This window comes from Dipodomys spectabilis, unplaced genomic scaffold (genome assembly GCF_019054845.1).
Source record: "Dipodomys spectabilis isolate Male_0828 unplaced genomic scaffold, ASM1905484v1 ptg000098l, whole genome shotgun sequence".
Taxonomy (NCBI): Eukaryota; Metazoa; Chordata; class Mammalia; order Rodentia; family Heteromyidae; genus Dipodomys; species Dipodomys spectabilis.
Window position 1 is genome coordinate 3,068,491 of NW_024870775.1, and position 25,009 is coordinate 3,093,499.

At 42.1% G+C, this 25,009-nt stretch overlaps 1 protein-coding gene across 1 annotated transcript; it reads right to left on the reverse strand.

The window, feature by feature from the left end:
* Positions 1-2,994: 2,994 nt before the first annotated feature.
* LOC122113651 (spermatogenesis-associated protein 31E1-like) lies at positions 2,995-24,815 on the reverse strand. Its single transcript, XM_042686713.1, has 6 exons — positions 24,722-24,815; positions 24,288-24,517; positions 8,078-8,311; positions 7,404-7,461; positions 6,467-6,527; positions 2,995-6,238 (listed from the first exon to the last, which is right to left on the reverse strand). Exons 1-6 carry the CDS (start codon positions 24,813-24,815, stop codon positions 2,995-2,997), a joined length of 3,921 nt encoding a protein of 1,306 aa, XP_042542647.1.
* Between the last annotated feature and the right edge of the window lie 194 nt (positions 24,816-25,009).

A 25,009-nucleotide genomic window follows, 5' to 3' on the forward strand; every position in this document is an offset into this window, starting at 1 on the left:
CTGGGCTGAGCACCAGGAGCTTTCCTCAACTTCCTCTAGCCAAGGTCTTCATCCTCCTGCTTGCAGCCGCCTGGCACCCTGGTATCCAGGAACAGCACACACTGGGTCTGTCTGTGTCTGAGGTTCCATGGCTGCCCGCCTGTGGCTTTCTGAGTGGTAGTGGTAGTACCAAGCAGTGATCAGGGCCCACAGGGAATGGTGTCTGTTGTTCAGGTTCATGCTGTGCCTGGGTGCTGGATGGAGGTGGCTGTGCCCACTGTGCTGGACAAACCAACCAAAGTTACGCTGGCCCCAGGTACACTGGGCTGTGGAAAGGGGCATCAGTCTAGAGAGAGGGGCACCATCTGTGGGGCTAGAGGGAAACACTGGGTTCCAGCATAAGAACTGTTTTAAGGAGTCTGGTGCTGGGGGCTCATACCTAGATATTCAGAAGCCTGAGATCTGAGGATGATGGTTCAAAGCCATGACTCTTATCTAGAATTAACCACCAGAAAACTGGAAGAGGCTCTGTGCTCAATGTGGTAGAGCACTAGCCTTGAGTGAAAGAGCACAGGGGTAGTGCCCAGGCCCTGAGGTCAAGCCCCATGAAAGACAAATGAAAAGAAAATTGCTTTAAGGGAATGAGAGGGTAGATGAGTGTGAGAGGGAAATACTAGAAGAAATACATCCAGAGGTGCCTTCTAGAGGTCAATCGATTTTAAAATCAGACACTTCTCAAACCCCAGAAACAGTATGTGTAAATGCAGGTTTCAGTTGACTATGTCCCTACATCAAGAGCCACCGGGGCTGCTACTGTATGGCTGTCTTTACAACCAGGTCCTCCTCTTCAAATCTGTAACACTTTAGCTATCAGGTTACTAGAGAAAAGGTTCTGGCTCCATGGGACTGAGATAGGCCATGGTTTGGGACTTGTATCTGCAGTACAGATTTGCACATGAAGACATGGGTCTCATATTCTGTACTACTTGCAATTGGTGTGGCTGAGACTCCTTAAATTTTCTTTCCTAAAATGTGGAGTAGCCACAAATATACAAATATACTACATCTCTGAATAAGATGACCTGTGGAAAACATTCTGATAAATGTCAGGTGTTAACATTAGAGCAGTCAAGGTATGGTGAGCACAACCATGTCCCCTTCTATGGTGCTAACTTTGGTATTAGAAAGAGCAGAAAAGATTTTCCCTGCAGATGTGATGGTTCAGGAGTCACAGATAAGGGTTTGTCATTTGTCTTATGAAATGTGTAGTAACCAGCTAATTATGAGACTAAACCTAGAGTAGAATGTGGAAGGTTGATCGCTTTGGAGCCAAGGAAGCAAGCAGTGGCTTGGGGATGCCCAATAGTTTCCAGGGGAAAAGACTCTGTCTTCCTAGCCTGAGGCGATGAGACCTCAGGGACTATACCACTCATGCTGTGCTCACTGCTGGGCTTCCAGCTTTGGCTCCCAGACCACAGGCTTAGAAAAGCCCTTTAGAGATAACACAGAGTAGTGACAAACAAAGCTTTGGGATATGGAAGATCAATCTCCTAACAGTACACTTAATAAACCTGCCTCCAAAGCACCTATTGGATTTCAAAAAGGAATTGATAATTAGTGTAAAAACCAAGTCTAGGGGACTCAGGTTGTGATTCACCTCAGATGGATGGACCCAGCATCACTTTCAGAAGAGTAGGAACTTAAGAGGCTCAAGAAGCTGGCCTGAAATCGTCGAGGTTCTCCATGCTTCCACACCTCACCTGCCTAAAGACCAGCTTAAAAAGACCAGAAAATGTCAGCATTCAGAGAGATATTTCTCTATTATAGACAGTAATGTTGATGACACAGATGCAGTGAGGGGCAAGTACTTCTGACTCTGGTGTGGTCAGTTCTGACTTCTCAGAGAACAATGAAGTATACCCACAGCAATCGCTAGAGACCCCCACTGAAACTCCTACAAAACACTTCAGAGTCCTGAAAAGACTCCAGAGAGGCCTATACCAAAACTCTGAGCCCCCTAGCCACTTCACAGAGATCTTAACAGAGACCCCAGAGAAGATATCACAGATTAAATAACTATTTTAAATAATGATTACAATATGGTGAAGTGTTAAGAAAATATACTGATTGGTACTTGACATCTATTCTATAATTGTACATTAAGGATTCTTAATAATTGTAGGTGGTTGATTATTAATCAGACAACAGCATCATCTAGGTTGTCTGGTGCCTCTGCACAAAAGTGCACAAAGTCTTCTCAAAAGGAAACAGGATGAAAGAAATATTCAGCAAGATCATGAATTCATTCATCCTGAAAAAAGCTTTCTATTGTCCTGAAGAGAGAGAGAGAGTGTGTGTGTGTGTGTGTGTGTGTGTGTGGCATAAGGAGCAAAGAGAGAAATTTGGTGTAAAGGTCAGTCCTCGAGTCACTGTCCTGTACACCCATACCTTCTAAAGAAGCTTCTAGGAAAACCACATGCTGACCTTCCTTCTACACAGGCTGGCGCAGAAAGATCATCTCTCTCTCTCTCATTTCATTTTTGCAATGAAACAAATTTATAGGAAAGTTGTACACATTTTATTTAACAAGAAACCATTCATAAATGCAAGGTGTTGCACATTTTAGAACATACAATAACCTGTTTCTCAACCATGAGCCATGATAAACATGCTCTAGTTAATCAGACAGGGCACATTTTTTTGGAAGTCTGTTATTTAACGAGAAATGTGGTCTGAGATAATTATACCACCTAGTCTATGTTGGCAGAAACTGCTTGTAAATGCAAGCTCTCTGGACATCTCTGTCCCTGTCTGCAGCGCATGTGATCTTGATAGGGTATCGTGGAGCTGACCATGGCCCTTAATTCCTATCATTGAGCTTGCCTGGGGGTCACAGGAAGCTGTGTGGTAGCTGAAATGTCAGTGCAGCAGTGTCTGGGATTTTCCTTTATGCACTTCTGCTGGACCATCGCCATGCTGAAGCCAGTTTGTCTACTATAATCTTCCCAATAGCCATCATAAGTGTCTGGGCTTCAGCTGTTCCACAGCCCATGATGCTCTGCTCTGGGTAGTTACAGATGAACATTTGGCTTTTGGCAAGGGGTCATCCTGCCTTCTCTCTTTGGTACTAGCATCGGCAAAGTGCAGAAAATTCTGCATCCTTTTGTGGACATAGGTTTCTGTAGAATTGTGTGCCTTCTGTGGGGAAGTTGGAAATGTCTTTCTTCCAATGGCACCTTGTTCATTAACCTCAATAATGGGGCTGAGCCCACAGGACTGGGAAGGCCTCACCACTGCCCGCCTTTCTTTGGGCAGTTCTGATGCAAGCTTCCTACAGCCCTGCCTTCCATCAGAGGTACTGAACATTTTACTCTGATTCTTTCCTGTAACCTCAACTCTAGAGTTCTTTGTTTCTGGCTGTTCCTGGCTGGGCCTCCTCCTCAGTTTGAGGCTACACTTGATTGGAGGAGTTGATATTTTGCTGCTAGTCATGATCTGGGATGTAGACCCAGAGGCCCAACAAGGCAGGCTCACTTTGGTGGAGAGTTTGTCAATATGGCCATGTTGAAAGATGCTAGCTTTCTGGTGCTGGAACTGATTTTCTAATTTGAGTTCCACTTGTTTTTGAATCTCGCTAACTACCCAGGATTTCAGGTCTGTATATTCTGGGTCTTGCAAAATAGACATGCTAGGTGGGGAGCAGCTTTTCTTGGGCTTAGGAGACCCTGAAATGTTTCCATTATTCATTACTTTGGAATTTTCTATTACACTGGCTCCCCCAGTTGAAGGAGGTGTCTCTTCGATCTCAACTGTCTCACTTGTCTCAGCCACTGAAAGCTGGGACATTCCTTTAATGTATGGAGACATCCTGCTAAGGCAGGGCTCTTCGAAGGCTATGCTGCCACTCATCTCTCCTGGCTCATGCATAGACACTGCTAAGTTTTGACTTGGCTTAAGTCTTCCCTGTCCAGTCTCCAGAACAGGCCTGTTCTTTCTGGTTCTGTGTAGGAAACTGTAGGTGGGGTACTGAACGTCCAGACCGTCCTGTCTAGATGGAGCAGCCTCTGCTGGCCCATGGATGTCACCAGATAGAGTTCTGCTCTGAGTTTTTAGCTGCTCTGTGGGTTTATGGACAGAAAATGAACCTTGCGATGTGGGAGATAGCATTTTCTTAACCATCTTCTCCACTAGACTTTCCTGAAGATCTTCCTGGCCATTAGCCACCTTGGCAATGAAGCTCACCTGAGAGTCCGTGGAAGGTGGGGAGGAAATGGCGGGCTGTGCCAAGGGCGAGGCTGGAGTCCCATGTAAGTTGAGAGTACCTGGGTCACTGATCTGCATTTGTGGATCCCACTTGTGCCTCACCCGGTATCTTACAATATGTATTTCTAGAATCAGGAGAGTTTGGGCATCCAGGAAGGAAAGCTCCTGGGAGGTGTTTGCGATGGCTGGCAAACACTTGGGGCGTGATTGATTGGTGGATGTGACATGGGCATTGGGTTTGGGAGAGGCATGGCTAGCAGTGAGGCAGGACTGCCGCACACACACTGGGATCATGCCCTCCTTCATCTGGTTCAACTTCCTGCCCAGGTGGAATGTCAGGACTTTTTCTACATGTTTCTTGGTTGAGGTATTAGGTAAGTAGTTGCTTGTCCCTGCAGATGTCTGGTCCTGAGATGTTTTTGGGATGATACAGTCACCTTCTGAAAGGCTGGCCTTGCAACCCTTCACTAGGGTGCTTCCTGAACTCCAGGCTTGATCTTCAGACAGATCCCTTTCCTGATAATGCTCTACACCCTTGCTTGGGTCATTCAGTGCTACCATTGCTAGGTCTATCTTCTGCACACTGTTGCTGCCTTTACAAGGGATGGCAGAAGGCTGGGATGGCTGTGCTAAGAGTTCGTGCTTGCACTGTGACTGGCACTGATTGTTCACTGTTAGTTTGCCTGAAAGTTGCATCAAATCCTGTGATACTGTTTGTCTTAAGGAACAGCCAGGCTGCTGTTCATCTCTGGTGACTGCCTGTTTGAGGATGTTGGAGCTCATAGAATCATCGGAAAGGGTGAAGTCCAACTTGTTAGTCTGGGACTCCTTGCTGGCCTGGGGAAGGTTGCCAGTGGGTGGGATAAGTGCTTCTGCTGTTGTTTGTAACTTAGAAGCTAAATCCTTCCTCCCATTTAATTGCTGCAAAGATCTGTCCAGAGCTTCATTTAGAATGAATGGTTTTTTCCTCTGTTGAAGTGGAGAGTAAGGTACATTCCTAATCTTGGGTGGGGAAGGTGGAGGGTGCTTTTGGATAAAACATGGGAGGTGGGGTTCAGTGTGGATCTGAGATAGCATTGGTGGGATGTTTTGTGACCAAAGCTCAGATTCACCTATAATTTGGCGCAGGGTCTCTGCCTGGGAAAGATGTGGAGCATCTTTAGGTTGCAGCTCAGCTGGGCCAATGTAATTAAATGCAAAAGATAGACATTGGACAGAGGATGACCTTGTTTGCTTCCAGGAAAGATGCACCAAGGACTCACTGTGCAGAGAGGGCAGGCCCCAGAAAAGCTGGGTGCCATCCTGCTGTAAGTGGTTCCAAACTATGCTGGGTAAAATATGCTGCTGAGAACGAGCAAGCTGTTCTGGTTTTCCATTTGTGTTGCAAAAGGATTGTGGGGTAGCAGTATCTTGCTTACTGTCCAGTGAGCTTAGTACATTCCTCAGAGATGTCTCTACCTTGTCTTCTCCCTTCCTTTTCCTTCCCTGACAAACGTTCAGTTTGGATTTATTACTGATCTCTATCTCCAGCAGCTCCTGGATGTCAGAGGTGGTAGCAGGAATAGAAAGCAACCCACAATTGTTAGGAGGGGTGGTACCAGGTGGGGCTTCCATCAAATAACTTGGAGAAAGATTCAGGATTGGATCAGGCATGGAAGGAGGGCATACCACAGGTTGAGAAGAAACTGGGCTAGAAGAATGTGCAGGTGATGCGGATGTACTGCCTCCCAGAGGATTCAAAGGCTGGGATGGGTGTGACCCCAGAGAATCTGAGGAAGAGATCAGGACCCCTGACAAGGGACAGTCTAGAGGCTGTAGGCAGTCAGGTGAAGGAGCAGGGGAGGCCACTGGGAATACAGTGTTGGCAAAAGCATCCTCCTCAGGCTGCCTGGGTGACTGATGATCTGCAAAACGTTCTGAATCGAGCATTTCACCTAGGCCATTTCCTCCTAAGAGATCATGAAAGCTGCTGCTGTCATGGAGCTTTCCTATGTAGCTGTAAGAGACAGAAGGCATAGACTGCAATCAGCAAGACAGGCTCTGATTGAAGGAGAATAGCATGGGTACCTGCTATTCATGGCTAGTTTTACAAAGCCCTTACTAGCCTACATCCTGAGGGTTCAGTCATACCCTAGACTAACCTGAAGTCTTCTTCCCCAGTCCCGTGGCAACCCCATTGTATGGAGTAGAAATGCAGGCAAAGAGACAGGTAGAAAATCCTTACCTAGTTAGAAGTGTAACAAGGCCATAAACCTCTTCTAGCTGCTTCCGGGAACTTCTTTGATCTAGAAACAGAGCCAGGAGTTATGGCAGTCATGGCAAGGACCTGGGTTCTTACAGGTGGCTGAATGAAATGTCTCTTTGCAAGAGACTATTGGAATACTAAACTAGACATAGTAAATCAAGCATATAGCCCTGTGTGAGAGGCAAGAGGTTAGAGGATTCTGCTTCGAGGCCAGCCTGGCCAAATAAGTTTGTAAGATTCCTTCCCAACAAATGACTGGGAGTAGTGGTAAGTGTCTATTATCCTGATTTGGGAGAAGCACAATGGCTGAATGCGGTGGCGTATACTTGTCATTTCCAGACACAGGAAAGCACAAGTAGGAAAAACTCAGGCCAGACAGCCTTCCATGTTAGGTGAGACTATCTCAAAAGTATGTAATGCACAAAGGCACTGAAGGCATGTCTCAAATGGTAGTCTGTCTAGTAAAAACAAGACAGGAAAATGGATCGCAAGCCTCTGTCCACAGCCACAGTGCTAGGAAGGCAAAGCAGAGGGGCAGCACTTGGTTCCTTGTACGGCAAGCTCTCCCAACCTACAGGACCTTCAGAGTATCCTGTAGGGGAAGAAGGACTTGTCCTGAGTTTTAAGAAGTTGAAAAAAAAAAAAAAAGTTGAAAATCAGTTCACATTGTGCCTTAAAGTCCCACCTCTGAATCAAGGCAGCATTATTCCCCAGGTTCGGGCCACCCTCACTAGGCTCCATCCAACCATGGCCCACTGCAGCTTCATTCCAAGCACAGGACTTGAGAAGTGTCCCCATGTCTGATGTCTACTGTAGGAGCCTCTCTCGAAGGGCACTGCCCTGACTTCTTCCAAGACCGGGCTCTTGTCAGAAACCAGCAATCTCCTCTCCCATTAGGAGGAAGGAAGGAGCCTACCTTTCATGGTGCTGCTCTTCTTCCGGCTCTTGATATGTCCTCTCCTCTCCACATGACACTGAGAGACAAAGAAAGAGACTTGGATCCTCTCCTCACCCTAGACATGCCACAGATATTCACACTTCCTGAACAATATTACATTCTGCCTTTCCTTGTTTCCTTCTCTTATTTTCAGTGCTGGTGAAAATGATTTCTGCCTGGCTTCCTGAACACCACATTGGGATGTCTATGTAAAGTTAAGATTCCCCATGCACACCCTCAGTGCTCAGGGCAACAGCTCTGCAGGTACCTCATAGCCACCAGTTTGACTTTGGCTTCCTGAGGCCAGAGTTAACTCCAGCTTCTGACCAAAGCCTCTTAAGGACTCAGCACAGCCCTTATACTAACCTATCCTTGGGTAGGTTAGTTGCCTTGATAAGGAGACCACTGAGCCAGTGCTCAAGTAGCCAGTGATTAGGATCCTAGTCCTTGGTCAGCGACAAGCAAAGTTTGGCTTTACTCTTGCACTTTCTGGCACTTGCTTACCACCACACAGGTGGTTGGAGAGCTCAGTAGATGACCTCATACCTACTGAAACCCTGCCCTGTCCCAGCAGTGCTTCTTGATTTGCAAAAGGGGAAATGACATTTTTTAAAAAGGGTCATTTGTGCTGTGTCTGGCTCGAGGGCTCTTACCTTCCTCGGCTTTTTCCGTGTCTCAGGTGGAGGTAACGGTGGGTTACTCGGTATGTAAAGGGTTATTAGGTAGAAGAGCCCCAGTCCACACAGAAAGGCAAGGATCAAATCCATTGCCGCTGTGGTGATGCTGGGGGTCAGCCATGGGGTATTGTCGCTCTTCAGATTAAAGAGAGGGTTCTCCATCATCTGAATCGCACTGTCGCTCTTGAGCAGCTGAGCTCTGGGAGTTGCCTTCAGGAGCAGGCAATGAGGCTCACTGTTGCATCACAGACTCAATCACCTGTGATGTGGCCTCCTCATCACAAAGGGATTCTGAGAGAGGGAAGGGCGGGGGAAGGAGAGGCTGCACCCCTCAACCCTGCTTCCACAGTAGCACATCCTTCACTCTTCTGGGCCTTGTAGACCCCACTTACAATTCCACTTGCCCAGTCTTTCAGATGGATGTCAGTCCATTCACCATGCTTTCCCTTGAACTCTAGCACTGCCCAAGTCGTTTTATCCTTTGGAGAAACTTAGTTTGAGCCCACCAATCTCACTAATTTTCAAAGTCTGAAACTCTCCTAGGGATGTTAGTTACTTTGTAGAGAGGTATTTACAAAATATCCTCTGTGCATATACTTTTCTTCGACAACAAGTTTTATTTTTATTAATAGGGAAATTGAACTTATTTTATACATATTTAATTTTAACCAGGACATAGCTAGCAATATTAATAGAAAGCCCACGGATTGGGAGAAGATCTTCACTACAACAGACAAGGGTCTCATATCTAAAATATACCTGGAACTCAAAAAATTAAATCCCCCTATAACAAATCTTCAAAGAAACAACTGCCCAATAAATAAGTGGGCTAAAGACTTAAAGAGAACCTTCTCTGAAGAGGAAAGAAGGATGGCCAGTAGACACATGAGAAATGCTCAATCTCTCTAGCCATAAAAGAAATGCAAATCAAAACAACATTGAGATACCACCTCACCCCAGTTAGAATGGCTATAATCAAGAACTTTAACAACAACAGATGCTGGAGGGGATGTGGACAGAAGGGAACCTTACTGCATTGTTGGTGGAAGTATATATTTGTTCAACCACTTTGGAAAGTAGTATGGAGGTTCCTCAAAAGACTCCACATAGAGCTCCCCTATGACCCAGCAATCCCACTTTTGGGCATTTACCCAAATGTTCACAAATGACCACACTAAAGCTACCAGCACGACTATGTTTATTGCAGCCTTATTCACCATAGCTAAGATATGGAACCAACCCAGATGCCCCTCAGTAGATAAATGGATCAAGAAAATGTGGTATATATACACAATGGAATTCTATGCCTCCATCAGAAAGAATGACATTGCCCCATGTGTTAGGAAATGGAAAGACTTGGAAAAAATTATATGAAGTGAAGTAAGCCAGGCCCAGAGAAACATAGGTCTCATGGTTTCCCTTATTTGCAATAACTAGTATATGTCTGAGTCAAGCAGAAAAGGTCAGTTAAGTTGATGTTAGGGAAATGAACCCTAAGATATGTATTCAAATGTTTTTTTTCTTTCATGCGATTGTTTCTAACACATTTATAAGATGATTTCTTTGTTGCTTTGTATGTCCCTCCCCCATGGTATAACCCCTGCTTTCACTGTATTTGATGTTGTTATAATTTGTGGAGGGGAAGGGAAAAAACAAATCATTTAAATAGGGATACAGGTGGACCCATTGCAACAAGGAGGTGTACAAGTCATTATGTCGAAAATGAACTTTACAACTTTGGTGGGGGGGGAGGGAGGAGGGTTGGGTGAGGGTGGGGAGAGGATGGGATGGGAAGGGGAAACAAAGGAGGAGGCTACAATGCTTGATAAGAAATGTACTCATTATCTTGCCCATGTAATTGTAACCCCTCTGTACAGTATTTTCACAATAAAAAAAATTTTTTTTAAAAAGAATCTCACGGACTCTCCTGCCTTGACTAGCTTTGAACCAGTCTTCATATTTCAGTCTTTTGAGGAGCTAAGATTACAATCATGAGTTATAGATGCCTGGCCAGTAGTTTTTTTTAAATTTATTTTGTATGTTTGTGTATATGCACACATATGGACACACATAGCATGTAACCAAGCAAAGCTCAAATCAACAGTATTCACAAGACCTCTGAATTACATGCAGTTTCAATATTCATCAGGTGGTAAATGAATAAAAAGAATTTTTAAAATGAAATATGAACTTCATAAGTAGTATGCTAGGGGAAGAAACTAGACGAAAGGGACTATGTACAGGATTCCATTGACCAAAAAAATTATCTAGAAAAGCTATAAAAATACTTGTATAGACATGGGTGTGGATTCAGTATTAACTCAGCCAGATGTCAAGAATTACTATGGGGCAAAGAAGATATTCCAAACTAGGTTGTTATATGGCTGCATAGCTCTCTAATTTAATATTCATAGAAATATATAATTAGAGTGGGTAAACAATGGGTAAATGATATCAAAGAAAAACATCAGTAATCAGAATTACATGCAAATAGTGGATCAAAATTTTTAAAAGCACCTCCTTAGTAAAAATACATGGAAAAGAAATTAATGAAATGATGTTCAACATCTCGATATTCAACATCTGTACTACTTTTCTGTTGCTGGTTCAAAAGATTATGCTATGCTCAATGGTTTGAAAACATTTATTTTTCATAATTTTTTAGCTTCTTAGGGCAATATGGACTGTACTTGGATAAAACCAGATTTTAGAAGATTTTATCTCTGGAGACTTAAGCCTGTATTCTTTGCTTTTTCCAGAATTTTCCACATCTACAATCTGCTTCCACCATCAAGTTTTCTGACTTCTCCACTTCTTCTTCCACTCTTCCACTTTTGGTAATGGTGGTTCCCTGCAGATTATCACAGATAGTCTTTGTAATTTAAGAACAACATACTAGAAGCCTTAATAACACTTGTATCCTCAATGACTCTACGCCATTTATAATACCATCTTCATGCCTCCTGACATCACTAAATGTCACATCTCTGTAGGCAAAACTACACTAGTTTAGATGGCAATATTCGACTCTGTCCCTGTCTGAGTAACCCACTTCACACTTTGGTTTATCATTCATTTCATTACTCTTTGTATTATGCAGATATTAGACGAAGAAGAAACTAATAGATGAAAACTATTTGATCAACTGGATTAAAAGGAAAGCAGATGGATTCATAACTGAGTCACTGCTCACACGCCTGCACCGCTCTCCTGCCTGCCTCCTTAGCATGGAGGCGCAGCAGCCACTAGTCCCATTTTCCCCTCATCCCCTGGAGCAGAGACCACCTCCCATGCAAACCTATGTCTACAACGTCATGAAGCCCAGAGCCCACTTTGCTACCTAGAACCATCGCACCTGTTTTCTAGGAGAAAGGAGCTCCCTAACATATGTCTGTCTAAGAGGATCCACCAGGTGTGGAAGTGAAATTGCAGGGGCCTGCAGGACTCCCTTTCTAGCCTTCTTGGGAATGGGACCTTTTAGCCAGAGTTTGGGCCATAGAGGGGATATGTGCTCTGCTTTCTGCCATCCATCAGTGTCTTGGACACCCTTAGGTGTTCACCCACTTACTGTGGGGCTGTCTTCTTCCAGGCAGGTCCCTGATCTTCTGGCCCCCACAGCCTGACCTTGCACTGTGTCTTAGGGTGAGGGCTCCTCTGAATAAATGAAGGACAGAAGCTGACTGGCTCTACAACTGCCCCTTCCCTACACATAGTGCAGGCTTATTGCTTCAGGGGAAATAGGTCTTGAGCTTGTCTAGAAAATGTTCTTTGTATTTCTTTATCCCACTTAATTTCATATGTTGTGGCCTTCAGAGACTGTTCTGTTAAGATCTCCTATATGCCAAGTCCGGTGCAGGAGTTAAAAAATTTAAGACATCTTTCAAGAAGTTTGTATTTTAATCACATGTCCCATAAGGAGCTAATGTGCAGAATATATAAAGAACTCCTACACCTCAATACAAACCATTCATATCAACAAGTGCAAGAACTACTTTAATAGACATTTGTCTAAAGGTACACAAAGCAGAAGTAAACGCATGAAGAGGTGACCCACATCACTACTGACTAAAGAAATGTGAATAAAATCATAATGAGCTCCCACTTTAAAAAAAGAAATCAAGAAGCAAAAGAAGCCATATGGAAAATAAGAGATCATCCTATAAAATCAAACACTCTTGTAGATAATATGTTAGTGAAGAGAGGTTTTTATTTGAACATCATTAGAAATTCACTTTTAATTTAGTTCAATTTCTGTGTAAGTCAAAACAAGGTGTAATTATGAACAAGTAAACACTTTTTTGTAAACTTTAATTATTACAAAGAAGAAAAGACATCTACTACCTAGTGGGTAGACATTTTTTTGGGGGGGGTCCGGTTGTGGGGCCTGAACTCTGGGCCTGGGAGCTGTCCCTCAGCTCTTTAGCTCAAGGCTAGTGCTCTACCACTTGAGCCACAGCACAACTTCCGGCTTTTTGCTTTTTGCTTATGTGGTGCTGAGGAATCGAACCCAGGGCCTCAGGCATGCAAGGCAAGCACTCTACCACTGAGCCACCTTCCCAGCCCTAGTAGACATTTATATCCAATATTTGCCACATTTTCTCATGCTGCCTCCATAATTGTTTTTTTTTTTTTTTCCAGGGCTGAGGACCGAACCCAGGGCCTTGCGCACGCCGGGCGGGCGCCCTTCCGCTGGGCTAAACCCCCAGCCCCGTCCATAATTTTTTTAAATGCAATTTTTTTTTTTGTCCAGGGCCAAATGTAGTCTAGGTGAGTGTACTACACTGAGTTACAACCCCACATCAGTGACAGCATGTTTTTAAATTCTCAGAAAACGTTATTTTCATTATTATTTGTTCTTTATTAGTAATTTGCAACTAGAGAATAAGCACAAATGATAACAGCATGGCTATTTGTCCTATTGCATCTGTAAATACTGCTCAGTAAGATGAAAACCAAAAATAATAAACCCAGCGTCTTCTGGTTTTATGAATTAACCAATTAATTACTAATTAGTATATACTGGGTTTTATCTACTCAGTTACCACAGGCAACATCTGAGCACTTAATTACAGTAGGTATATGTCTAGGACTTCTAGCCTGTGAACAGTAAAAAAGCAAAAGAAACTGTTAAATGATCACACTAGTGACATAAACTATTTTATGTCTATTAATCTGATGTTATTTTAGCAAAATGGCTTCTACATACTTGTTATTTTCCTCTTAAGAATCAGCAACTAGTCTCAAATTTAGCTCTTAAAAAATAATCTGTAGTGAGTAGTAGTAGAACACATGGTTAGCAATCTGCGGTGATTAGTGGTAGGACACATGCTCAGCTTGTCCAAGGTCCTGAGTTCAATCTCCAACAACACAAAGACAGGGAAAGAAGGAAGGAAAGAAAGAATTAATGAAGAAGGAAGGACGGAAGGAAGGAAGGAAGGAAGGAAGGAAGGAAGCAAGGAAGGAAGGAAGGAAGGAAGGAAAAGAAGGAAGAAAAGAGATAAAGTTTTCTTCTTTGTCACGTAAAATTTATGAACGCTTTTTATTAGAAGCAATATTTTATCCCTCCCTCAACAGATTGTCTACCATTTATCTTTTATGCATAAATGGCCATCCTCTTAGTACTGATAGCTACAAGCTCTCTCCTCTCCCAACACTTACACTGCCTTTTAGCACAAGGCCAGGTTTATCCATTATAGAAAATTTGCAAAGACAGCCTTGTCATTTTATAGTATTTTTCTTCCAAAGTAACCTGAAGACACACTTCTGTCTTCCTCAGTCAGAGACCAAAGCCTGACTTCTAGTGGTAGGTTTGGAATTATTCACCTTTTGTTCTTCCTCCCATAGAAGTATGTGCAGCTCAGAGTTACTCCTTGTTCTATCTAGCTCAGAGTTTGCTCACACACACACACGGGTGATTCCCAGGGCTAACCTTAGAGAAAGTTAAGATTTTGGGGTCTATACTTCAACTCTACTTTATCACAAAATACTAATAGTTGCTGCTTTCTTTTCTAATTCCATTTAAATATTCAAAATTTAAAAGGGTAGAAAATGCTTGATTTCCTCAGACACCATCACAAGTTTGATACGGAAGCATCTCATCAAACCAAATTTCTCTCTGCCCCTTTGCAGATCTCTCTCCCTCACATTTCCTGCCTCTTGCACAATAGTCATTTGGTTGCTGTTATGTTGAACATTTTGTTGATCTCTCAACTTAGCCTTGTCACATTCCTTCCTCAAATTAGGTTACAGAGACCCTAGGGATTAGGCTCTCCATGGAATTCCATTCTAGGAGTGATGATGGACAATCCCATAGCATCTGAGGAAGATTCACTTCATATGCATTGATCCTGGCTTTATGCTTTTCTGTAAGTTACAATGTATATTGATAAATAAGAACACATATTGAATCTTTCCCTAGGATTTTTTTAATCTTTAAGTCATTGTGCAGCAACTCACATCACAAGGTTCTCTTAGATCAATTCAATTTCCCCAATTCATGTTGTTATGAAAATTGACTATACATACTAACAATACATGATTTTTTTCTTACATGGTATATAAAACAAAATATAAATTATATTTTGTTATATACAAACATAAATAAATATAAAATACATATGTAATTTATATAATTTATGTTTTGTGTATAAAACAATATAAATGTAGGGGCTGAGAAGGTGGCTCAGTGGTTAAAGCGCTTGCCTTGCATGCCTGAGGCCCTGGGTTCGATTCCTCAGCACGACATAAGCAAAAAGAAAAAAGCCGGAAGTGGCGCTGTGGCTCAAGTGGTAGAGCGCTTGCCTTGAGCTGAAGAGCTGAGGGACAGCGCCCAGGCCCAGAGTTCAGGCCCCACGACCGGACCCAAAAAAACAAACAAACAAACAATATAAATGTATATAAAACAAAAAGTATATAAAATGAAATATAAAATAGCATGGCAATCAGTAGGCAGGCACTTATTGTGCAGGTCTAGTTGCATAATTAATATTAAAGGCTTTCTGTCCTGAGCTGAAGTGGCTAGGGACATAATAACAATGGACACCAGACTGTGGAATTGAGGTGTGGGTCACCAGGGGCTTGAAGTCTTCCAGCAGCTTCAGGGGTCCTGGGTCTATTTTACGAGTTATTCATTGAGTAGGGAACAGGTGCATACACAGAAAATGAAGTCACAGTTTCCTTGAAATCACAAGCACCAATAATGCAACACAATCTTAATCCTTAAAGTCACAAGCACCATCATGTGGTATAATTTTACTCAAGTGAGAAATAACTTCTTTTTTATTAATATTAATAAGTTTTTTATTGTGAAAATACCATACAGAGGAGTTACAATTACATGAGCTAGGAAATTAGTACATTTCTTATCAAGCATTGTTGCCTCCTCCTTTGTTCCCCTTTCCCATTCCCCTTCCCTCCCATCACACCCCCCATCCCCTCGACCCTGCCAAAGTTGTAAAGTTTGTTTTTTGACATAATGTCTTGTACATCTCATTGTTGCAATGGGTCCACCTGTATCCCTATTTAAACAATTTGTTTTTTCCTTTCCCCTCCACAAATTATACCAACAACAAATACAGTGAAAACAGGGCTATACTGTGGGAGAGGGACATAGAAAGCAACAAAGAAATAATCTTATAAATATGTTAGAAACAATAGCAAGAAAGAAAAACCATTTGAGTCCTTATCTTGGGGTTCATTTCATCTAACATCAACTTGTCTGACCGTTTCTGCTTGTCTTTGACATATACTAGTTATTGCAAATAAGGGAAACCATGGGACCTATGTTTCTTGTTGGTAGGAGTGTAAACTTGTTCAACCACTTTGGACAGTATTATGAAGGTTCCTCAAAAGACTCCACATAGAGCTTTCCTATGACCCAGCAATCCCACTTTTGGGCATTTACCCGAATGATCACAAACAAGACCATACTAAAGCTACCAGCACAACTATGTTTATTGCAGCATTATTTACCATAGCTAAGATATGGAACCAACCCAGATGCCCCTCAGTAGATGAATGGATCAAGAAAATGTGGTATACATACACAATGGAATTCTATGCCTCCATCAGAAAGAATAACATTGCCCTTTTGTTAAGAAATGGAAAGAAATAAACTCTTTATCTTAAGAAGCAGGTAATGACTTATTAAACAGCAAATGACTTATAGCTAGCATAGATTTTTGTCTGTCCCCACATTACCAGAAAGTTTGGTGCGGAAATAGCCAACACTTCAGTAGAAATGTGAATTCCCTCTAAGGAAACTCTCAGTGTTCTGAGAATTCATGTTGGGAGGAGGCATTCCATCCTCCCAATTCTTTTGGGTCTCACAGCTTGGCTTTTGGGGAGTCTCACGGCTTTCTTTAGATATGGAACACTTAAGTTTGTCTTATACTTCATTAAGTAACACAAGCCACATGGCGCATGGTAAATTCTGTTTGGCAGGAAAATGTAGTCCTGCCTTAGGAAGGGCAATGGTAACCTTCCAACAAAAACATTTTTTACAAAGTTGCTGCCACTGTTTGTCCAAGATATCAATTAATTTTTGGCATTTTACTATCAAAATATTTTCCCAGTTATTTCTAACCAAGATATTCTTTATCAAATCAAGCAAAGCTATGTATTTCTTTTATTATAGCTTTTATCACAAACCAAAATTTACTTTTATCTAATGTTATTTCTCTCTGTCAAATGCTCTTATAATCTTGTCTACTAACAATTGAACATAATAAATTATATTGTTATATCAATTACTTAATAAAAAGATGTTGCATTACTTTAAAATAATGAATCATACTTGATCATTTGGTGTTTTCTGTAAGCATACTATTATAGATTGGTAAATTACTATACCAAGAATCATATTATTAACTTTCTTAGTGTATGTGTGTTAATAATCCAACAAAAAAGCCCTGATTATTTATTGTCAAAATGGTTAACTGCATAGGAAACTTACACAAAATTCTTTCTTGTTGTAGTGATTATGAATTTGTGGTGGGGAACACAAGATTGAGTTAGGGTAATCGATTACTAATTCACACATAACTAAGGTTTTAGTAAATCTATGACATTGTCTCAGTGTGCTCTATAATCCTGACAGTCTTCCTTAAGTTGGTAGTATTTCCCACTTACACTATTATGAATTAGAGATATTTATTTTTTAAACTGTCTTAATGACAAAAACATATTTATCTAGACCACTTTGACATTCTGTGTAGCAGCCTTCCTCTAATGAAAAACAGCGGACATTTAAAATGTGCACTTCAATAAGACATAATATATGTTAAAACATAGAGCACGTTTTCTGTATATGTTTGTTCTGGTCCTGAGCCTACATCTCAGAGCCTGGGTGGTGTCCCTGAGCTATTTTGCTTAAGTCTAATGCTCTACCACTTGAACCACATTTCCACTTCTGATTTTTTTGGTGGTGAACTGGAGACAAGATAATTTCCCATAAATCCACACTGTAAGTTATATATGCACCCCCAGACTGTACGGTAGAGCTATTGCTCATGGACTGCAGGCATTTTTATTGTATGGGTAAGGTAAATATTTCTGTGATTAGACATGTCTAAAAATACAAAAAGTGTAGTAAAAAAGAAGCCATAAACAATGCCATACTGATTAGTGTACTTACCATGACTAAAGACTGCAGAACTGGCGATTACTCTGACTCAGTCAGTGGCTGTACAACCTGTTCCTGGAGAATGGGACACATGGTGCTTCTTTGAAATAAATCTTTGCTCTTTAAATCAATTTACTGAAAGGGGTTGAGTGCAACACTCCCTTTTCTGCCTTTGGGAAGTAATTTATAAATGTGAGGTTTCTTCCACTGTTGTAAATATTTTGATTCATAAATGATGTTCACCAATAAACTATCAAATAGTGGATAAAAAGGAGGAAATGATATAGGATGACTTCATTAAGCTGTTATCCTTCAAATATCCCTGGAGCTTTTCTACCTTAAGACTTCAGCCTAGTAGAAGTGAGGATTCCATTATTTTCATAAGCCATTAAAGTAAAATATCTATTACATATGGTTGAAACTATCTGAATTAAATTACTTTAACTCCTAGCTTGAGTTTATTAATCTCAAAATATTCAGCAAAATATTAAGAATACTCAATAAGACATTGCATGCCAAATAATCCTTCAGATTGTCGTCATTTTTTTGTTTTGGTCTTTCACTGCTGTCTCACTGATTTTTTTCTTTTTAAGTAACATATTTTAAAAACTTGGAAAGTTTAAATTTAATTTTTATAGATATGGCATCTTTTTCACAATATATTTCATGAGTTTATGAAATTTTTAACTAAAGTAAGTTCAATAATAAGTAAAACCAAATTGGCTTAATTGTAGAAACTCTGTTACTAAACTCATAAGAGCATGGATACATGAACTTTAGCCCCCTGGAAGCTTTGGTGGAGAGGGTAAGGGGATTCTGATAGAATGGAGATCTGAAGGCTATGGATGAAGACCATTGTTGCATAGTGTTCAGTTAGTACCTAGAAACAGAGTTAAGTCCTTTGTAACTCATAGTTTTGTCTCTCAGAAATGTTTAAAAAGTGGCAATTTCATGGCGATGAGCCTAAAGAAACCTACAACATATACTTAAATAAAGTCTTATTTACAAAGCTAAGAAAAATGTCACCATAAATACAAATGAGTTGATATACTCCTGCTGTCCCAACGAAACTCTCTCAGATATATTTTGTTTTTTAACCTTTTTAGTGTATTTCCTTCCAACATCCAGCAAACCATTTCTTTTGGACAACCTCAGTCACTTTGTCCAGTTATGCAGAGAGGTGAAAGTACCAAGCAATGAGCACCCTCAACTGTCAACTATTTGGTAAAAAGTTATTAATCAATATGATTTCATCAATAATAACAGGGGCAACTTTCCTCACCCAGTCGCTTGCACACAAAATCAGCTGAAGGATGCTCTGAGAAAACCTGCTTTATGCTGAGTGCCAGTGGCTCAAGCCTGTAATCATAGCTACTCAGGAGGCTGAGATCTGAAGACCATGGTTTGACAGAAGCTTTGGTAAAAACAAGTCCCCAGGAGACTCTTATCTCAGATTAATAATTCAAAAAACAGTAAGTGGTGCTGTGGCTCAAATTGGAATAGTGGGACTGGGCTTAGTAGTAGAGTGCTTGCTTGCCTAACATACATGAAGCCCTGAGTTCAATTCTTCAGTACCACAATAACAGAAAAAGCCTGAAGTGGTGCTGTGGCTCAAGTGGTAGAGTGGTAGCCTTGAGCAAAGAGAAGCTCAGGGACATACTTGAGTTCCGGGCCTATAACTGACCTAAAAAAAAAAAAAAAAAGAAAGAAGAAGGAGGAGGGGGAAAGGGAAGGAGAAGGAAAAGAAGGAGGAGGAGGAAAAGAAGAAGAAAGAAGAAGAAGAAGGAGAAGGAGAAGGAGAAGGAGAAGGAGAAGGAGAAGGAGAAGGAGAAGGAGAAGGAGAAGAAGAAGAAGAAGAAGAAGAAGAAGAAGAAGAAGAAGAAGAAGAAGAAGAAGAAGAAGAAGAAGAAGAAGAAGACGAAGAAGATGATGAAGAAGGAGGAGGAGAAGAAAAAGAAGAAAAAGGAAAAGAAAAAGGAGGAGGAGGAGGAGAAGAGGAAGCAAGGAAGGAAGTCTGTCAATACAATGGGAGGGTGGGAGGGGCACATGTATGCTAAAAGGTGTAGATAATTAGTTGAGAGAGTTTTAGTGCTAACTGCAGTTCTTAAGGTAGACTTCAAATGTAGTAGAAGGTGGGGTTCATAGACATCTAATCAAATGATTATGGAATTAAAATTGCTGATAATGAAGAGACTTCCTAGGCCAGTGTTTCTCAGATTGCAATTCCTGAACCACAAGAAATTTATTAGAAAGGTAAATCCTTGGTCAGGTGCCAGTGGTCACACCTGTAATCCTATCTACTCAGGAGGCTAAGATCTGAGGATCACGGTTCAAAGCCAGCCTGGGCAGGAAAGTCCATGAAACTCTTTTTTTTTGCTCAATCGTGGGCCTTGAACTCTGGGCTTGGGCACTATCCTTCAGCTCTTCAGCTCAAGGCAAGCACTCTACTGCTTGAGCCATAGCACCACTTCTGGTTTTCTGGTGGTTAATTAGAGATAAGAGTTTCACAGACTTTACTACCTGGGCTAGATTTGAACCATGATCCTCAGATCTCAGCCTTCTGAGTAGCTAGGATTACAGGCCTGAGCTACCGGTGCTGGGCCTTGTGAAACTCTTATCTCCAATAAACCACTAGAAAACTGGAAGTGACAGCATCATACCCAGAGTTCAAGCCCCAGGACTGACAAAAAACAAAACAAAAGAAAGAAAGAAAAAGAAGAAAAACGAAAGAAATGTAAATCATCATGTCTCATCCCAGAACTACATTATGAGAAACTCTGGGACTGAGGTCCAACAATCAGAGGTTTTGCTCTCATTCTGCCTTCTCAGTTCATGTCTTACTTTCAAGTTACTGCCCAGAAAGGAATCAGCATCCCCACAAAGAAAAAGTTCTGTATTTCTCTGTTACATTGATCTTTCTTATATAGCATGCACTCAAAACCTTTTTCTACCTACTATAATCTCCCTTCAATATCCAAGATGTCATTCTTTGGAAGCTTTTAATATTTCACTATACTTTGGTGTATATTTGCATCAACCCCTACTAAGTTTCTAATAATGGGAATAGGTGTTTTAGGTTTTTACGTTGGTTATGGAAAATCATCAGTGCTTCCTTTCTGAAGGCTGTCAGCTTCTTCCTGCGGGCTTTGCCTGTTGTCTTAATTCTAATAAAAATGGACAGGCTGAGTTGTGGTATTCCACATCTGGCAGAAATGGAAGGCACATTGTGTTAACTATTTATTCTGAAAAGCTCTTTAAAAAATATCTGATCCACAGATAAGCACGGCATGGTTATGTACTGAGTGCTGTGTCCAGAGACATTCATAGAAGGATGTTAGCAGACAACAATCACACTCTAAAGATTTAGGAAGAAGCAAACTGCTCTATGAAATCCCATGAAAACATTTGCTGCAGCAGAGCCAGATTTGTCAAGACTGCTGTCTACAGCAAGGCTCTGGGGCTCTTTGCCTTCAGGGTTGTGGCCTTAGCTGTGGACCTACATTGGTCTCTGTCCCTGGAAACTGAGGCTCAGAAAAGCCTGACTAGACCCTCAGTAGTATTACATCTCCCTCCTCTTAGAGTAACAGAGAGAGGGCTGCTTTCAGGAAGCTGGTACCACTCAAAAATTTCTGCTATGCCAGCTTCCTCGGCCTCTGTACCACACTCAGGGTTGTACACAGCAGTTGGAGGTCCCTTTGTTCCTGCAGGCTTGATGTAAAGGCTTAGTGGGTTTTGCACTGCCTTGAGCTCAAGCCTCAACTGTAGCACAGTGGTCTCTGCCAGATGGTTTTGAGGGTGATCCAAGCAGGCCCCTTATATGTACATACTGCCTAAGTGGGGTGGCTAGCATGTGTGGTAGCTACCTATCTGGGCAAAGCACAGCTTGCTCCCTTCCCCCTCCCCCACATCTGTAAATACTGGATCAGTGAATGAATAAAACTGCTAATAAAATGTGAGATGTGAGAATGGGAAACAGCAAGATTCAGAATATTATAAGGTAATACTTCGCAAAACTGAAGGAAATGGAATAATTCCTAGCAAATATTGATATACACAAACCAAACCAAGAAGATTTAACCCAATTAAATAGACATTTAACAGTAATTAAATAAAAAATGCCAATGAAAGACTTTCCATGCAAGAAAAGCCTTGGACCAGTTGGAGTCACTGAGAAATCATATAAGGCTTTCTAAGGAGAACTCACTCCAATACTCCTCAAATTCTTCAATGAAATTGAAATAGAAAGATCACTACCAAACATTTTATAGAGCCATCATAACTCTCATCCCAAAAACAGAGACTCATCAAAGAAAGAGAACCATAGACCCATCTCTTAGATGAACATTTATGGAAAACTTCTTACTAAAATTCTTTTTTTTTTTTTTTTGTCGGTCATGGGGCTTGAACTCTGGGCCTGGGCGCTGTCCCTCAGCTCTTCAGCTCAAGGCGAGCGCTCTACCACTTGAGCTACAGCGCCACTTCCCTTACTAAAATTCTTGGCAACCAACTTCAACAACTAATCAAAAAAGTAATACACTATGATCAAACAGAGTTCATCCCAGGGATGCAAAGCTGGTTCAATATAAACAAGGCAATTTATGTAAATCAGCATGTCACAGGAGCAAGGACAAGAAACACATGATCATCTCCATAGATTCAGAAAAAGCATTTAACAATATCTAACACCCCTTTGTGATAGAAGCTCTGAAGAAGCTAGGAATCCATGGCATACTCCTCAATATAATAAAGACTGTGTATGACAAACCTACAGCCAGCATTATAGTTAATGGGAGCAAGTTAAAACTATTTCCTCTAACATCAGGAATGAGACAAAGATGTTCACTCTTTCCACTCCTCTATAGTTTTGGATTTCCTAGCATTATCAACAAGGCAGGAGACAAATATAAAGGGGATCCAAATAGGGTAAGAAGTAGTAAAACTATTCCTCTTTGCAGACGTCATCCTGTATTTATTCTTCTCCCAAGTTACTTGAGCTGATCTGAAACTTTGTCAAAGTAGCAGGGTATAAAATTAACCCACAAAAATCAACAGCTTTTCTGTATACCAACAATAAGTAGGATGAGGCTGAAATCAGAAAAGCAACTCCTTTTGTAATAGCCTTAAATAAGTAAACAACCAACAATGCTTGATAAGAAATGTACTCGTGGGCTAGGAAGGTGGCTCAGTGGTAGAGCGTTTGCCTTGCATGCCTGAGGCCCTGGGTTCGATTCCTCAGTACCACATAAGCAAAAAGAAAAAAGCTGGAAGTGGCGCTGTGGCTCAAGTGGTAGAGCGCTAGCCTTGAGCTGAAGAGCTGAGGGACAGCGCCCAGGCCCAGAGTTCAGGCCCCATGACCGGACCAAAAAAAAAAAAGAAATGTACTCGTTATCTTGCCCATGTATCTTGCCCCTATGTACAGTATTTTCACAATAAAAAAAAAAATAAAAAAACAACCCTAGGAATTAACTTAACCAAAGACCTGAAAGACTTCTATGATGAAAACTTTTGGTTCCAATCTTGGCTATGGTAAATAATGCTGCAATGAACACTGCCTTACTGGTGGCTTTAGTGTGGCCTTGTTTATGGTCACACTATGGTTAATTCCCAGAAGTGGGGGGCAATAGTGGGAGAAAAATGAGGGACTGAGTAACACTGTTCAGAGAGAAATGTACTCATTAACTGACTTACATAACTATCACTCCTCTGTACATCACCTTTACAATAAAATTTAAATTAAAAAATATGGTTTGTGAGTCAGAAACTTTACCAATAAAAATCTCAGGCATCCCACACCATCCCAGAATTACCCGAGTAGAATCTGAACTTTCACAAAATCCCACAATAAATTTTGACAAAAACACCTAGAAGTCTTAGAACAGAGGACAGGAAATGTGTGTGTGTGTGTGTGTGTGTAAGAGTGAGACGAAGAGAGAAAGGAAGGAGGGAAGGAGAAAGAAAGAAAAAGAAAGAAAGAAAGGGAAGGAAAAGGGAGGAAAGGAAGGAGGGAAGGAAGGAAGGTAGGAAAGAAGGAAGGAAGGAAGGAGGGAAGGAAGGAAGGAAGGAAGGAAGGAAGGAAGGAAGGAAGGAAGGAAGGAAGGAAGGAAGGAAGGAAGGAAGGAAGGAAGGAAGGAAGGAAGGAAGAGGAAGAGAGATAATGGGGTGGGGGTCAGAACAACCAAAGGAGCTTGTCGATTTGTAGATGTACTCCTTGTCTGTTCCTCCTAACTTCTTGTGGTCTCTGCATCAATTATCTGAGTTAGCTGGGATTCACTTCTCTAAATGAGGGTGAGGAGTCCTTAGACACTGCGCCCAAACCGGGAGGATACAGAACCAGAGCTCAAAGGGAAAGCTCCTTTTCAGAAGCTCCAACCACGGAGCTCATTTCTGCATTTCCAGGTTCTGGGTGCATTTCTCCTTTGTCTTTTCCTCTCCTCTCCTGGATCCACTCATTCCCTTCAGGCTAGATGTCCCACTGGAACCTGGTATCCACCTGCAGCCTTCCAGGCCACGCCCCCTCCTCCAGCCCATTGCCCCTCTCCCCAGCCCAGTGCACCCAGGGCTGGCCTGGGCTTGGATCTCGTGCCCAGCACAGCGGGCACAGCCGCCTCCAGCTCGCGCCCAGGCACAGCACGCGGGGAAAACGGGCACCATTGTCAGCGGCCACCGCTCTGGCCTGGCGGTGATCACCACCACCAGGGAAGCCGCCGGCAGGCAGCCATGGCCCCCTGGACACAGATGGTCCCTGTGTCTGCTGCTCCTGGAAGCCAGGGCCAGGGCAGCAGAGGGATGAAGGGCTTGGCAGGAGGAAGGCGATAAAAGCTCCCAGAGCCGCCTAAAGCTCAGCTCAGCTCAGCCCAGGTAAGTTGAGCTCCAGAAAGAGGTGTCTGGGTTCAGGCAGCAGAGTTGGCCTGTGCTGGCTCAGGACATGGGACCAGGGGCGCGCCCAGGCGGGCGGGATGCCAGGCATGTGCGTGTTCGGGGCTCACGGGAGCACGTACAGCCAGAAAGGGCATCCTCTGCCCTCCCAGACCACGGACCCCCTGGACATGCTTCCTTATAGGTACTCTCGGATCTATCTCGAGTAGCAGCCATCTGACACTTCCAGCTTGGATCCTAACAGGATGTTGAATTTCTAGGAAGAAGGCAGGAGCCGCTTGTTTTAAAACTCCCTCTTCATTTTCAACAGTGTTTTCAAAACAATTTCTCTCTCTTGTGATTTTGGTATTAACCTATTATACCCGGTGCATCCAATTATAAGAAATAGTTGCAACTAGTGAAAGAAAATA

Bases quoted from the DNA above. Each gene is read 5' to 3' on its own strand.
- LOC122113651 (XM_042686713.1), bottom strand. From the start codon at position 24,815: ATGGCTGCTACTCGAGATAGATCCGAGAGTACCTATAAGGAAGCATGT. The intron at 24,518-24,721 runs GTACGTGCTCCC...CCTCCTGCCAAG, and splicing joins AGAGGATGCCCTTTCTGGCT to CCCTTCATCCCTCTGCTGCC. The intron at 8,312-24,287 runs GCCAGCCCTGGG...CTGCTCCTGAAG, and splicing joins GGCACGAGATCCAAGCCCAG to GCAACTCCCAGAGCTCAGCT.